This window comes from Podarcis erhardii, assembly GCF_964252035.2.
Source record: "Podarcis erhardii genome assembly, chromosome: 17".
Lineage (NCBI taxonomy): Eukaryota > Metazoa > Chordata > Lepidosauria > Squamata > Lacertidae > Podarcis > Podarcis erhardii.
The window spans coordinates 30,780,590-30,797,437 of NC_138515.1; the positions used below are offsets into that span (position 1 = coordinate 30,780,590).

General features: G+C 40.5%; 1 protein-coding gene across 3 annotated transcripts in view; it reads left to right on the forward strand.

Moving 5' to 3' along the window:
- Positions 1-16,848, forward strand: part of PAX5 (paired box 5) — a 220,275-nt gene that overhangs the window by 81,103 nt on the left and 122,324 nt on the right. For all 3 annotated transcript variants that reach the window (XM_081845382.1, XM_081845384.1, XM_081845383.1), the window contains exon 6: positions 9,703-9,878. In XM_081845382.1, coding sequence (XP_081701508.1) covers positions 9,703-9,878 — 176 coding nt within the window. The remainder of the gene's footprint in view (positions 1-9,702; positions 9,879-16,848) is intronic.

Sequence of the window (16,848 nt, forward strand, 5' to 3'; positions counted from 1 at the left end):
TTGTAGTGCACCACATGTTTTCATGAAAAAGATATTTTTGTTGCATGAGAAAGTTAAGTAACTGACAAATCTTGCAGACATTAAACAATGTACATCAATCATATGAATCACACTCTCCAGTAAGCTGTTGGAAGGCACTACAACCTGCCATTGCCTCTTCAGCATCCTCCAGTAAGGCTGGATTAAACAGTACTGCAAGCTGCAAACCTGATCCTTAGTGGGAGTGGTGTCCCATCCAGAACAGGGTGAATGCCAACTAAACCAATAGACCAAAAACAACTTTGTCTTATCTGGTTTGAGCTTCAGTATGTGTGGTGTTGATTAGATCAATCTGCAGCTATCTGAAAATAGTGATAGATTTGTTCAGAAGAGTGGCTGGCCTTACATGGTAAAAGGAGTATCACTCTTACTGCTAGAAACTTTTCAGGAGTTATGAGTGGCTAGCGCTTGCAGCTCTAGCATACATTTGGGATTTGGTCTGCTCTTTTATATGGTCTAAACCACAGAGCCTAGGGCTTGCCGATGAGAAGGTCAGTGGTTCGAATCCCCATGACGGGGTGAGCTCCCGTTGTTCGGTCCCTGCTCCTGCCAACCTGGCAGTTCGAAAGCATGTCAAGCGCAAATAGATACATAGGTACCGCTCCGGCGGGAAGGTAAACGGTGCTTCCGTGCACTGCTCTGGTTCGCAAGAAGTGGCTTAGTCATGCTGGCCACATGACCCGGAAGGTGTCTGCGGACAAACGCCGGCTCCTTTGGCCAGTAAAGCGAGATGAGCGCCGCAACCCCAGAGTCGTCTGCGACTGGACTTAACGGTCAAGGGTCCCTTTACCTTTATATGAATTATTTGTAAAAGGCAACCTGCCTTGAGACTTAAAGATGATGTGGGATGGACATTGGAATGAATATGACTACAATCCTGTGCACACTGACCTGGTAATAAATCCCATGGAAATCATTGAAATTTCAGGGTTTCTGTGAGGTCAAGGATGCGTGACTGCACCAGCAGAGCTGATTCATGTCACTGAGCCTATGCAGCCTCACCTCACTACCACTTAGCCTTGCCTTTTAGCCACATCCAGATAAACTGAAGTGATACCAGTCTTGGGAGGATGGCAGTGGCGTAGCGTGGGTTGTCAGCACCCGGGGCAAGGCAAGTAATTTGTGCCCCCTAACCCGTGGATTTGCGCCCCCTAACCCATGGATTTGCGCCCCCTAACCCTAACCCCCAGGTGTTGCGCCCGGTGCGGCCGGCCCCCCCTGCACCCCCCACGCTACGCCACTGGAGGATGGCTCCACCTCACCACACAGAGTGCTGTTGATGTTATGGAGTTGGCCATCTTCCTTATTTTTCTCTATAGTCCAGCCATATTTGAAGGAAGTTAGTATTAGCCTAGTTCTAAATAAGCAATGTTACTAAGGGCAGGTTTATGCAACAACCGTGAAGACTTGTGCACTGCTAGTGGAATTTTCAACTTTTTGTTTTAGAGTATCTTGTATTTATATCATGTAATGAATTGCTTTTGCAACTGCACACTTGCTGCTGCTGCTGTTGTTTTGCAAGTACACTCTGCAGCAAGTCATTGATGCAAGAATAGTGCTTTAGGGCTTATCCTCACTTATCTTTCCTCTGCTCTTTTCAGGCACCATCTGTATTCCATGTACAGGCTCCGTGTCGGAGTGCCCGTCCTTTTTTGTTTTGCTGCAGAGCTTTTCCCACGAAAACCTGCTCTCTAAAGCTGAATTGGAGCAAACGGCAATCCGTAGAAAACTATAACAGCTGTTCACTCTGATTCAGCTTTAAAGAGCAGGTTTTCTTGGGGAAGCTCAGCACAGAGCTTTAAAATATGGACCTTTGTCTGGAAAGACACAGGGATAAAGTAAATATAGATAAGCCCCAAGTTGTGGATTTATACTGGATCATTCACACATTGTTCCACTTTATTAGTTCCGCAGTGGTTCCCCAGTGTTGATACATTATTGCCACCTGGAGGGGTGCTCTTACACTACAGCACAACAAAAGCAGAAGAACGCCCCCCCCCCCCCCGCTGAACATTTGTGTTATAACAAATTACAAGATTTTAGCAAGTAACTATGGGGCATGTATCTATTGCAAATGAAGCAGTGTGACTGCCCCCCAACTTTCTGTAGGAACAAAAAGTGTTGAAAGTGTGATCACATATAGCATCACCAATAATATAGTAAGCCCAAATAGAAGAAGAAGAGTTTGGATTTGATATCCTGCTTTATCACTACCCTAAGGAGTCTCAAATCGGCTAACATTCTCCTTTCCCTTCCTCCCCCACAACAAACACTCTGTGAGGTGAAAACAAAATAAAAAAATTCCTTCCAGTAGCACCTTAAAGACCAACTAAGTTAGTTCTAGGTATGAGCTTTCGTGTGCATGCACACTTCTTCAGATACTTCTTCTTTCGTGCATGCACACGAAAGCTCATACCTAGAACTAACTTAGTTGGTCTTTAAGGTGCTACTGGAAGGATTTTTTTTATTTTGTTTTGACTATGGCAGACCAACACGGCTACCTATCTGTATCTGTATCTGTGAGGTGAGTGAGGCTGAGAGACTTCAGAGAAGTGTGACTGGCCCAAGGTCACCCAGCAGCTGCATGTGGAGGAGCGGGGAATCGAACCCAGTTCACCAGATTACGACTCTACCGCTCTTAACCACTACACCACACTGGCTCACTGATCATAATAATGATGCATACTCAGTAAAAACTGGTGGATCTCTCTCCTTGGCTTCAAAAACAGTTTGCCCTGCGGCTGTAAAGCTCCTTTGCCTTACTGGTTCTTTGGATCAAGGCCTGTGTTTACTGAAAAGTAAATCTCCCTGAGTTTAATGGGAGCTTACTCCTAAATAAATCTACCTATGAGTATAGCACTAGTGCTATTGCCATGGAAGCATGCTTTTTCTAAGTGATGGAATGACTGGATGAAGAATTCCTTTACCGCTCCCTGGAGCATATTTATAATTTAAACTGTTAGAAGTCTGCCAACAGTATTTTTAATTATCAGAGATGTTCTGGTGTAGTCAAACAATGTCTGATGGTAATGGTAATTATCTCACATTTATGTGAGTGTTGAAATGAATTACCATGGGAATTGAAAATTTGACAAATTCCCAGCATTCGCGATTGTCAAATTCAAATCTGAATTGTCCCAAATAACATAGAACTTTGATTTTTGTTACAAAATTCGTGTTTTGGTTGCAAAACCCAGTTTTTGAGTTCCTGAAACTTCAGTTTTTGTGAATATAAAAATTTAGCATTAATTATTTTAATTATTTATAGTGTTATTTCAAATTTAACATTGAATTAATTTCAGGCTTACGTCTGTATACTTACAGTAGGCCCTAAAACTCCTTTGAATGTTCATTTTTCGTTATATCTGAAGTACTTATAAGAACAGGGTTATCAATAGCTTATTGAAACCTTCCTAAGGAAATGTAACAAGCTTTAAAAGCACATCACAGTAATGCCTAGCAGTTTCCTTCGTGTCAGATGATAACTTATTAAATTGCCATCCTTTTATATTAAGTCAAAATTAATATTACTATTCCTGGCTAAAATTTAAAAACTGTGTACAGGTGCATGACTGTGCACATGTGTGTGGGTATCTATAGCAGTTGGTGTGGAAGGTAAAGTTTGCAAAAATAGGCACAGTCTGAAACTGGCCAGCAATGTGACACTAAGCATGTGATCAGCACTTGTGTGCTTGGTCTTTGCTTGGTGACCCTCAGCTTACATGGGGGCTATGTTCCAGGTAGGGCATAAAGCCAGAATTGTATAAAGTCAAAATATATTGGGTGCAATGACAGGTGGGTTTGCCAAAGTTCCCCCCACAGAGATCTGCTCCTTTCTGCCCCCCTTTTTTGCAAAGCGCATAAAGCTGATTGAGTACAAGTAAAAAAGCACGCAAGTTGTGAGCTGTAGCAGCTAGACCTCCAACTGTGAATCTGGACTGCAGCATGGAAAGATAAGAAATTTTAACCCTTTGTTCCTACTTCAGTCATGATCCATATTTGGGCTTCCATGGCTGCTACTTATAAGGGGGGGGGGTGTCATTAGTATCGGTGTCAGCTTTTTTCCTAGGAAAATTGGCAGCTGAGGACAAAGGAGGATCAGTATCAAGAGGACTGTGGTTAAATCTAATCCCCCCCCCATTGAAACACCATGATCTGAAACCAGAACTGGTCCTTTCATGATAAAAAAGCATGCAAGAGCCAGTCACATATTTAATTGCATGTCAAATTTGGCCATAAGGAAATAGTTCTGTCTGTCTATTTCTTTACCCGCTTACCTAGTTAATACATGTGTAAAAAACAGAACAAAGTGTTGGTGGGGTCTATTCAGAGAGATGAAAAGCAGAATTATTCCCAAAATGGCACCTGTCAAATGAAACTGAATTAAAGAATTAATTAGGAAATATCTCACTCTGAGAAGGCCATGTGTACTCTCAAAGCAATTTGTATAACTGGATTGAGTTGAAATAAAGCCGGGAACAAGTGAAATACCCCCACAAAAGCAAATCAACTATTTCCCTAGATTTTAGCAACACGTGTGTGACCATTAATAATACCTTGCATTTGTTTTTTTGGAGCTGAGACAAGCATTTTGAAAGGGGTTGGAAACCTGTGGCTCTAGGGCTGCATAAAACCTTTTTAATGGAAGTGGCAAGGAAGGGAAGGCACGTAAGGGGAGTTGCCAATAGAAGGGCTCCGCCCCCCACTCACCTTTATCTCCAGCCCTGTCCACTTTTTGGTCCCAGTCCTGCCATTGTGTAGTTCCCAACAGCTTACTTCTGAGGGAATGCAGCAAGGAAAAAAATAAAAACCCATTATTCACCTTTGGGTTTGAGAGCTGGAGAGGTTGACTGACTATTTTGTAAGATATTTCTGATAAATCTGCTATGGAAATTGCAGCCACATCTGAGAAATCTGGTGAAATAGCTTTATTATGGAGGGTGTGTGGTCTGACTGATAGTACACTTGGAGCTACAGCTCAGAGGTTGAAACTCATATTGCCTAGATGTGAATTTTGTTCCCTGTCCCAATTCCAGTTACTTTTTGCTTAGAACAACAACAACATACCCTTTTACACAAAACCCATTCACTAGAAAACTTGGTTCTCGCTGCCTTATTATGGCACTGAGTCCCATTACACAGACAAAAAATAATAATTTGGTGGTGTGACCTTCCCCCCACCGAGTACCGCTCACATGATGCTTTCCATTTCACTATTTTTTATACAATATAACTCCATCTGGTTCAATGAATGCATGGAAAATAATAAAAAAGTGACTGACTACCAGGTGCTGTAGGCTTGCTGTTTGATCATTCTTATGTTGTTCAGTCAGCAATAGAACTGTAAATTCTAGGTAATTAATCAGTTAATGTATTTAGCCCTGCAGAATTATTTTCATCCGGCCTACTCAAATTTAGTAGATTTCAGTGGTACATACATCTAAGAAAACATGTATAAGATTGCAGCCTTTGGGCACCTTTCCTCATGATTACACCTGTGAAAAATATGCCTGAACACTATTCTTTCTAAATGGAGATATCTACAAATACATAAATACAAAATCATTGCATCTGATGAAATGCTTCCCCCCCCCCATGAACACCCTATTGCTGCAGACAAGAGTTTATTTACCTTTCCAAAAAAAGCAGTGATTTACTCCCACATTAATTCAGCAATAAAGTACTTGATTTCTGTGCTGTCTGCACTACTGTTTCAGTGAGAAATAAACTACTGCTGTTCCTCTTTGCTTTGCCCATATAGCTGAGAAGCAAGATGTTGGCTATCCCATAATCCTGTTCAGTAAACAATAGAGCCTTTTAAAAGGATACTCTACTCATCTCTTTCTGCCCAGGAAGACAGCAGTAGTTACACAATTGCTGAAGTGTCCACACGATCTATTAGCATTTCAGGGGAAACTGGAATAAATTATCGCTGAATCTTCTAGCAATAATTTAACAACTACTAGGCAGACACACGCAGTAGTGGCAATCCTACAAATATATTCAACAGTCAATCAGCGGTAAAGTGCCAGGCTGTCAGAATGCCTCCAATGTTTTGGCTTCTTCATGTTTGATTTCTTTTTCTTCGATTCTTAAAGATAGTGTTTAGAAGCTAAAGCAAGCAAATATACTGGAAGCAACCAATTGCAATGAGAGAAGACTAACAGTTTGGATTATAGGACCATGTATGGAAGCGAGCCTATAATCCACTCTGTTGCCAAAACCTGATGACAAGACCAACCTGTACATACTGGTTCACTAAGGAATTGTGGCTGGGGTTGTGATTTTTTTAAAATACCAAATGCCAATTTACACCACAAAGAACTTATAACCCACCTGCTCTCAGCAGCCAGAAACATCATAACCAGACACTGGAGAGACCTGTCAGGAGTAAGCATGGACCAATGGTACCAAATAGTATGGGAAACAGCCCTTTTAGAAAAATTAACTAATAAACTGAAACTGACACGGGGACAAACAGAAGAAGACGCCTTCACCCCGGTATGGCTCCCCTTTATCACATACACAGCCCAACAGGACAACGACAATAATCCACCAACAGCATACAAATCAATATGGCTAACCTGATCCAAAACACCCACCCACCTCACTCACACACGAAAACAAAGATCACCACAGCCAATCACAAGCAAACAATCACACCCTAAGCCAACCCCAACCTCTCTCACCACCAAAGGAACACAAGTGAACAACACAAGCAACGCTGACACCAAACTCTACATACATTAAACATAATAGAAACACCGCCACCCGACCCCACCCCCATCCATCCTCCCTCTCCCCACCCCCCCTTTCTTTTTTCTTTCTGTTTTCTTCTCCCCCTGATGCCTCAACAAATGAAACGGATTTGTAAAAACGTTACATGGAAGAAGAAGAAGAAAAAAACAACAACGAGGCACTACACTTCTGTAAAACAAGAAAATCCTTAATAAAAAATATTTTAAAAAAAATACAGTGGTACCTCAGGTTACATACGCTTCAGGTTACAGACGCTTCAGGTTACAGACTCCACTAACCCAGAAATAGTGCTTCAGGTTAAGAACTTTGCTTCACGATGAGAACAGAAATCGTTCTCCGGCGGCGCGGCAGCAGCAGGAGGCCCCATTAGCTAAAGTGGTGCTTCAGGCTAAGAACAGTTTCAGGTTAAGAACGGACCTCTGGAACGAATTAAGTACTTAACCTGAGGTACCACTGTAAACAGACGCCTGTCCCTTATTCTATGCTTCAAAGAACATTTTGAAACACAGACATTTACAGCGTAATCCTAAACTTGTCTACTCAGAAGTAAGTCCTGCTGAATGCAGAGGGGCTTACTCCCAGATAAAATGGGGTTAGGAGTGCAGCATTAGCCATGCCAGGAAAAGCTCCCACAAATACATATACATATGGCAGGTTGCTGTTATAGACAACAGGGGCAAGGGCAGAAAGTAGTGGCAGGTGAATTTGTGATATTGCTGCAAATGGCTTGGAAGTAAATGCAGCAGCAATTTGTTCTGACATCAGTAATCCATTGCCATGAGATGATGGCTACTGGGTTAGATGGCTTTAAAAGGGAATTAATGCATTTTAATGAAGGGTAAATCTGCCAATGGCTACAAGACAGGATGGCTATGTGGAACCTCCTGGATCAGAGACAGTACTGTATTATTTTTCCACTTTTATTCAGAGAAGCTCATATGTGGTACACAGGGTATCTGCCATGCAAGCTAATCAGGCAGTCAGGCCTGATCGGGTTCAGCAGCAGATATGCATCATGTACCTTCTGGTCATATCCCAGGCCTGAGGCTGTTTCAGCTTCATAGAATCATAGAGTTGTAGGGTTGGAAGGGACCACAAGGGTCATCTTTTTTTTTTTTTTTTAAAAATTATTAAATTTTTTCAAAATAATACATAGTAAAAAGAAAAAAAAGAAAAAGCCAAAATACATAATACAAACAATACAAAAACAGAAAAAAATAAAAACACATAAAATTCCCATTAACTTATTTTCTTTTAACTTATTTTCCGGACCTCCTCATACCTCCCTTTCTTATATTCTAGTTCAAATTATTGGTTCAGCAAGTCCTCACCATTAATTTTTGCTTATTTCAAAACCTTTTTTTCCATATCTCTTAAGGCATTACAGCTGGAAACCACTTAGTTTCTATCCAACATCATTCTAACATTCCTTAATTTTACAATATTTCTGCAAATAGTCTTTGAACTTCTTCCAATCTTCTTCCGCCGACTCTGTTCCCTGGTCTCGGATTCTGCCGGTCCACACACAAGGGTCATCTAGTCCAACCCCCCTTCAATGCAGGAATAAATGTGTAAAGATAATTTGCTCCAACTTCAACTCACATTAATAATGCATTCTGTATGTGTATAACATTGGGTAATTGATGAGTGTGCTCCATGAAAGTAACTGAAGGTGCAATGGATTTCAGTAAAGTAGAAGCAGAATCTTTTTGTTTCCATTTCACCAGAAAAATGTAAATGCATGTCTTTTAAAGCCCAATTGCAAATAATATTGGTTTAACCTGAAATTTTAAAACAAGCATTTCCATGCTCTGTTACCTGGTCGTTTGGTAACATGCAGCTTCCTACCAGACTTTTAATTTTATAAGCTATGGTTGATTAAACCCAGCACTCGTTCTGCTAGACATGATATAATTTGGGAATGTGGGAAAAAGATAATCCGCTTTTTATATATTTGCACTTTTCTGCCCTCTGTGTGCCATAATGTAATTCTTACACAAGTTCAAGCTTCCCTCAGTGCAAGTACCTGAACAAATTACCTTTTTGTCTCAAGCTAGCATGGTGAAAACTGAACAAAAGTAAAAACAATAGTTATTATTGGTGTGTGCCATCAGTATCATGCCCACATGTACAAGATCACCACAGAATCCACAGATGGTTTTGTGCCGTTGGACAAAATTTGAACATTGTGATTATGTTGCCTGGATGTTTGAACAAGGTCCATTTACTATACCTTAGATCAGATGTAGCCAACTTCTATATTTTCAGGGGGTACTCTATTCTTCAAACCAAGAGGAGATGTGGCCAGATCAATCAGTTTTGCATTCATACCTTAGATATTTATCTCTTTCTTAAATTGAAGCAACAATGCTTCATTACTTTTCAAATGAAGACCAAGATATGGCAAGAAAGAAATATTCACGACCACCCATACCACATTTTAGCAGCCTGGGGGAAATTGCAGTAAATATTTTTCAATGAAATGTGCCCTGGTAGGGTATATGACTATATATAACAATGTTATATTAACTATGCAGTACTATAGCTTTACTACAAAAGTAGAGCATTGTACATTTTGGTGATTTTTGATGGATCTAGATTTTCATGCTGTTGGCTTCTATTACATATAATTAAGTATCTTCTATGATCAGCTATCCAGCTGCTGTATCATCTTAAAGCAATTCCCCATAAACTCTTCAAGGATTAATTTATCTTCTGAATGTAAATACATAGATGTAAGCAAAGGTAACAGGAAAATTAAACAAGATACATTTTAAAATTGAAGCTGCCTATATTTATAATTTTTTATGTTATGCTGTTAAAAAAAAAAGAGAGAAAAAGAAATTGTGATTATCACTGTAATAGCTATATATCTGTCTCTGTATTTTTTTCCCTCTTGGAAAGGCATTCAGGAGTCTCCAGTACCAAATGGCCATTCTCTTCCGGGTAGAGACTTCCTCCGGAAACAAATGCGGGGAGATCTTTTCACCCAGCAGCAGCTAGAAGTGTTGGACCGAGTCTTTGAAAGACAGCATTATTCTGATATCTTCACAACAACTGAACCCATCAAACCAGAGCAGGTAATATTTGGAGCTGAAACTAATCTGCCTGAGTTTTGTCTCCATATCTGCTTCTAGGTCATCAACTCTTGTTCTGTATCTAGTCTTTCACATTTGACATTTAATATTTGGAACTGAATTTGATACTCTTCAGTAACTGATAATCTGTATCTGATAGTTGTTGGCATCCGTCTGTCTTGAGACAATGGAGTGAGTCTCTGCAGGTGAAGTCAAACCACTATGTTAGCACCAAAGTGACTTCCCTGGGGCACAAGGTTGGGCAATGTGTATGGAGGTCCTGGGTTGCCCAGATGATGTGGTCCAAAAAAAGAGAAAAGCATCATGTTTGACACCAGCTTGGCTACAGGAGTTGCCAGAAAGAGGTGTGCAACACACCATCCAACCTTCTTAGGGATTCCACTCTGGATTTGTATATAGAGTTTACTCCTTAGCCTTTTCTTCCCCATAAGATGTATCACAAGGCGGTGGAGGTTTAAGATCAGAGTTTCCCTTCTCCTAAATTGGCTACCTTCCAAGGTTGGTGAGCCCCATCTGCACCTCACTTCCCTCTATAGCACGTGCAGAAACTGCCTGCTTAACGGTTGGATTCATTATTAGTCTTGACCGCTCAATCTGTTGGAGTCTGTCTTCACATTTGTTTTGGGAAAAAAAATTATTAAATTTTTATACTGCCATTCATCCAAAGATCACATGGTGGTTTACAATATAAAAACACAAAAACACACAGCATAACAACAAACAAAAATAATACTCCTCCACTTTTTGAAAGGCCATAGATTGTTTAATTAGCCAAAAGTCTGGGAGAAGAGGAATGTTTTTGCCTGGTGGCTGAAAATATACAGTAGTACCTTGGTTTTCTAATGTAATCCATTCCAGAAGACTCTTTGAGTTCTGAAATGTTTAAAAACTGAAAACTCAATACGGAAGCTATGTTTCTGGTTTGACTTCTGAGGTGTGTTCAAAAACGGAAGCATTTACTTCCGGGTTTATGGAATTCAAAAACCAAAATGTTCAGCAACGGAGAGGTTCAAAAACCGAGGTACCACTGTATAACAAAGGTGCCAGGTGAGGCTCCCTGAGGAGAGCATTCCACAAGCAGTGAGCCACCGCAGAAAAGACCTACTCTTATGTTGCCACCCTCCAGACCTTTCGCCTCAGATGATTGCATGGTCTGGTTGGGAAGAGATGGTCCATGAGGAATGCGGTCCTTGAGGTATTGCGGACCTGAGCATTTTAAGGTTTTATAGGTCAAAACCAGCACTTTGAATTGGGCCTAAAACCTAATTGGCAGCTGGTGCGGTTGGGCCAGGATTGGTGTTATATGTTCAAATATCTTGCCCCAGTGAGCAACCTAGCCACTTAAGTTTCCAAACAGTCTTCAGAGGCAGCCCCATGTATAATACATTGCAGTAATCTAACCTAGAGGTTACCAGATCATAGACAACAGAAGTTAGGTTGTCCCTGTCCAGATAGTTGTTCAGCTGGGCCACCAGCCAAAGCACTCTGTGCCACCACGGCCATTTGAGCCTCAAGCGAAAACAGAAGTACCCCCAAGCTGTGTACCCACTCCTTCAGAGGGAGTGTAACCTTATCAAGAGCAGGCAACCTCCCTTCCATCCAGTCTAGGAAACCACCCACTAACAATGCCTCCGTCTTATCTGGACTGGCTCTCATCCAGTCCCTTACTGAAAGGCAAGACAATGTCCAGCACACCCTACTGCCCCCCCCCCCCGCTGATGTAAAGTACACCACACTCAAAAGTTCAATGGAACTTATTTTCAGGTGAGTATAAGATTGCAGCTTTTACATATTTTTACTTATCCCTAGGCTAAGGGGGTGATTTAATTCTGCCTGAATTATGCCCTGAGTAATTCCTCCTCATGTGCTGAGATATAGTATGAAAACTGCAGGGTGAAGCAGATGTTTTGGCTGATGCTCTAAAAATGGAAAGTATACATTGACATAAAATTTCTAGAGTGACAGTTCTGATTATCATTACAGAGAAATGATCATCCTCATATTAAGGAGAAAAGGTTTCTGCTTAATTTATGGGTTTGCACTGAATATACCGGTAAATCTAATGTATTTGTACAGAAGCTGAAAACATTCACACAATAGTATGCTTCATGCAAATATTAAGCTAATAAGTGCTCTGGTTTTTGCATGTGTGTGAAACAGTGAAGAGTGAAATGCTTTTGTGTACCATTAGGTGGAGTTCACTTTGCTATTGTTGTTCGTGATATTTTGTTAAAACTAGCACAGCAGAAGCCCAGTTCTCAGGGCGTTTTATTTTTATAAGAAATACATGAAGTTGCCTTTATCAGGTCTTATTTAGCCCGTCAACTTCAGAGTATTGAAACTGAATTTAGAGGAAGCAACATTTTGAGAAAAGGCACTGTAATAATTGTTTTATTGCGTATTTCAGACAACTTTTTAAAAAGTTAAGTAGTGTCTACAAGGCATATTATATGATCACTAGGAACCTCACATAGACCTAGTGAACACTGTAGCACACATCTGTTGAACAAAATATGATAACAACTCATTTATTTTTCACACAAGAAATGTGCGGTTCTACAGCAGGCTAACCTTTTTATTGGCCCAAGGGCTGCATTCACCTTTGGCCAACGATTCTGGGGAGTGAATTCCAGTGCTGCATGTGACCAAAAGGGTGTGTGGTCATTGCATGCACCATATGTACTTACAGGACATATAGAGCTCCTTTTGCAGATCAGCTGTGGAAGGCAGTTGTTGCGCCTCTGTGCTCATGAAATTATCATTCTGATGTCTAGAGAGGGGGCAATTTGCATCTCTATCCGACCCTCGGGCTGAGATTTAAATAGGAAGTGATCTTACTATGGGGGATATAAGAAGTGGGTTCGCCCTAGTACCAACATGCTCTTAATCTTGTACATAAGTGAGCTGGAGTTGGGGTGAGCAATGAGGTGACCAAAATTTCTTATGACACCAGAACATTCAAGGTGGTCATTTTGTTGTTATTGGTTGAGAAAATGTTTAGAATCCTCTTTTAAACAATTGTCTGTGTTTCTGGAGCACATAGCTGTTAGCTTTGACAGTACTGATCACTGGGTGGCGGTAGTGGTAGTATGATTTCAGATAGCTGTTCCCCCTTCTGTTGATTAATGCTGCTAAAGCTGATGGAAGCACCATTTTGTTTGGTGGAAGAAATCTCCTGTACAGCAGCATGCAAATGTATATGTATGGGGCCAAAAATGGAAAAGACTGAAAAATCCTAAGGAAATTAGAAATGGTATGAGAGATAGAAATACCTAAAGGCTTCTGCTGTTTTCCACAAGCATTGGATTGGTCTGGGAATTCCCCATAGATATTTGCTCCTAGAGCTTACACAACAGTTATACAGTCTTATTTACCTGAATGCTTTGGAGTAATAAATGGATTTGAAATAATATTCATAATAAACTTGATATATCTACCTTTGACATGTGAGGATATTTGGTTTTAATATTGGGTACCATTATGCTTACCCTAGTGGTGAGAAGTTCCACGGGTGTTTACCTGGGCCTTGTTTCCTTTGGAAAGCTCACTGGGAGCCTTATGGCATGTATAATAGCTGAGTTTATTTACAAATACAAAGGCTGAGCATAGGTGAAACCACAGTTTAAACACTGCAACAGACAACCAAATCCACTACCCCACACCAGATCTCCACAAAGAGACAGTTCTTCCCAAAAGGCACTTTCCAGAGCTTGCGGAGCCAAAGAATCAGCTGTTCCCTTAGTCTGTCTTCCTTTCCAACCTAAACTGCATGGTCTATATTAATTCTTTTCATATTCAGACTTAACTTACATCATCCTTACGTAGAAATGGGGAAAAGAAGAGAAACGAAAGTGCCCCTTTCAGGACTTTTCAGATACATTCCAGAAAGCACCCGTGGGCCATTTAGCCAATAATCTCGCTAACAAGAGTATATATAGATCTCGCTAATGGACTGACTTTAATCAATCCTGGTTCAGTTAATCTACTCCTGATGAAACCCCCAATCTTAGCAATAATACTTTATTTCAATATGTAATATTTGATTAACAGCGTTTGATATTTAGAACTCACCAAGGGGCTCAGGATGGCATTCAAGATTCCATTCTCTCCTGTTTTAGCCTCACAACAATCCTGTAGGTTAGGCTGAGACCTAGTGACTTGGGATTGCCCAGTGAACGTCACAGCTGAGTGAGGACTTTGACCTTGGTCTCCCCAATCCTAGCCAGACATATTAACTGCTATACCACATTGGCACTCTTCACATATTATTCAAATGGTATTCATAAACTGACAGCTTTTGTCAGTTTACAGCTTGTGAGAACAGATATTGACACTGGCCAAATAAAAACAACAAGAGTTGTTAACAAGTCAAAAGACCCAGAATTTTGAGGTAAAAATTATCTTTTTTAAAAAATGTATTTTTATTAAAGATTTATTGGTTTACAAAAGTATGTGCAATGTGTCTTTTTTCAAGTTACCTTTTCTACAGATCAGTTTAATTTGTTGAGACGTTAGGAAGAAAAACGGGGAAAGAGGTGGAGTGGTGAGTGGGGGCGGGGCCGTAAAATTTCTCTTTTGAAACTCAAAATTCAAATTCAGAATTCCACATTCAGAATTTGCATATGTAGTAATACTGGGAAGTTGAGCTTACTGTAAAGAAGAACGCTGTTATAGATGTAGGCAGTGCTCCCCCCCCCCCCGGAACACTCAAGGGTACGCAGTACTGGCACCTCTTTTTGTTGTTGTTAAAAAGTGTGGCACTTACTATAACAACTTCATGGTGAGTACCGGCACCTATTTTTCTAGAAAAAGAATGTTTTTGTTTGTGGGACCAAAAGTACAAAAGTAACTATTGTAATGAAACTTGTAACGTAGGAAGGACAAATAAACTGTTTTACGAGGCAGATACAAATGACTTTCAGATCTGTAGATTTACCTGTGCTTGGCAGGGGAACAGATATATCTATTATTCCCCTTGCAAATTTTTTAATTTTACCCATGACTTATATGTTTGTTCCTGTGAATGAAAATGTAGGATGCATCCCATTTTGTTTTCAAATGATTAGCCTTAACTTTGCCTCCAGACCGAAAGCTAATAATAAATGAAAGTGCAAATAGAACTAGAGGGCTTTTGGTTTTTTTTAGACACGTTTGTAACAGTTTAGTCACTAATATGTGTCTCTTTCAAGTAAAAAATACCTTTGGGTCTGTCAGTAGTTATCTTGGGAGGGGGGGAGGAGGAGCAACTTCTAAATCCAGCACGAGAAAGCACATCAGCAGCAGAGAAAACCTTCCCATATTTACTCTCAGTAGACTATTAAACAGCACAAGGCTATTAATTTGGATTTTGAGTCTTCACTAAAGCCCATAAAAGTGCACAGTTGTCGAATGGAGTTCATTTTAATTTCCTTTCAATCACAGTAAATTATTCAGGTGATAAATCAGCTGGGGCAACCTCCTGGCTGTAATAGAAACCCTAATTCCTGGCTAATTATCCAGCCCATTGCTGCCAACAGATCAATACCGCTACAAAATGGAAAGGGCTAAGGCCCTGCAATGGGCAGAGTGTCAGAAAGACAGCTGGGAACAGTGACATGTGTATGACCCCCCTCAGAGTTCAAAGGTCAGGGGAGGTTAAACTGCTATGCTGTCTCCACCCCCCCTTTAAGGAATGCATCCTCTGCTAGTTGTTAATTTAATCCAGAATTGACAATACTTTCTTTAATTTTGGCACAGTTTTACAAAAATCTACAGCTGGTGAACCCACATTGTTGGATTTCTCCTGTCTAGCTATATGCTTCTAACATGCTAATCTACTAGAATGTTCATGTATATTTCAGATAGCACTTGCTGGGCATTGTGTGCAGTGGAATTTGGTTGGCTTCTACAGTGTATGTGTGTGTGTGGAGTGCAATACTTAGTAAGCTTCATAGTCTAGTACAGTAGTACCTTGGGTTAAGTACTTAATTTGTTCCGGATGTCCGTACTTAACCTGAAACTGTTCTTAACCTGAAGCACCACTTTAACTAATGGGGCCTCCTGCTGCCGCTGTGCCACCGGAGCACAATTTCTGTTCTCATCCTGAAGCAAAGTTCTTAACCTGAAGCACTATTTCTGGGTTAGTGGAGTCTGTAACCTGAACCGTATGTAACCTGAAGCATATGTAACCTGAGGTATCACTGTATACAGATAAATGCATGTAACCCATGCCAAATAACTCAGGTCTTCTGATGATGTCATTCATTTTATTTATGATATCTAACCAAAAGCACTTTTAATAATAATAATAATAGTATTTTGATTAGTGGCAATATAGGAGAGTATCTCCATTTAGCATTGTTCTTCCTATACCACATAAATTCCTGGAGTTAATTTTGTATCTTCCTTTGATGGCAGAGATAATATCAGCACTGGATAGGATAATCACTTTTCTTGTCCAAGCCAGGAAATTTCAGATCTTTTTTTGGAAAAAACCCCCAAAATATTCCTTCACAGCCGGAGTTTGGACTAGATGATGCTTGTGATCCCTTCCAACTCTTAACAATTCTATGATTCTTCCACCAATTTCCATGTAGCATTTGACTTGTCTTACTGATTCAAATAATATAGAGCTATCTGTTCCAGTGGCTATCTGCTTCTAGTTATCTGGAGCTTGTGGAATAACCCTTTGAAAGCTGGAGCATCCTAGGTAGCTTAAGACTCTTTTGGTCCATTCTAACCCTATCATACTGATGTTAAAATAGTTGTGAACAGTATCCAACCAGAGGCGCCAGCTTTTCAGAATGATTGAGAGGGCCTGATGTGACATTGTGAGGAGCCAGGCAGCAGAACTGAATGCCCTCTGAACATTGAAGGGGCCTAGCCCCCTAAGAAAAGTTGGGGAATGCCCTCTGAACATTGAAGGGGCCTAGCCCCCTAAGAAAAGTTGGGGATCCTAAAGTGCTTCAGCCCT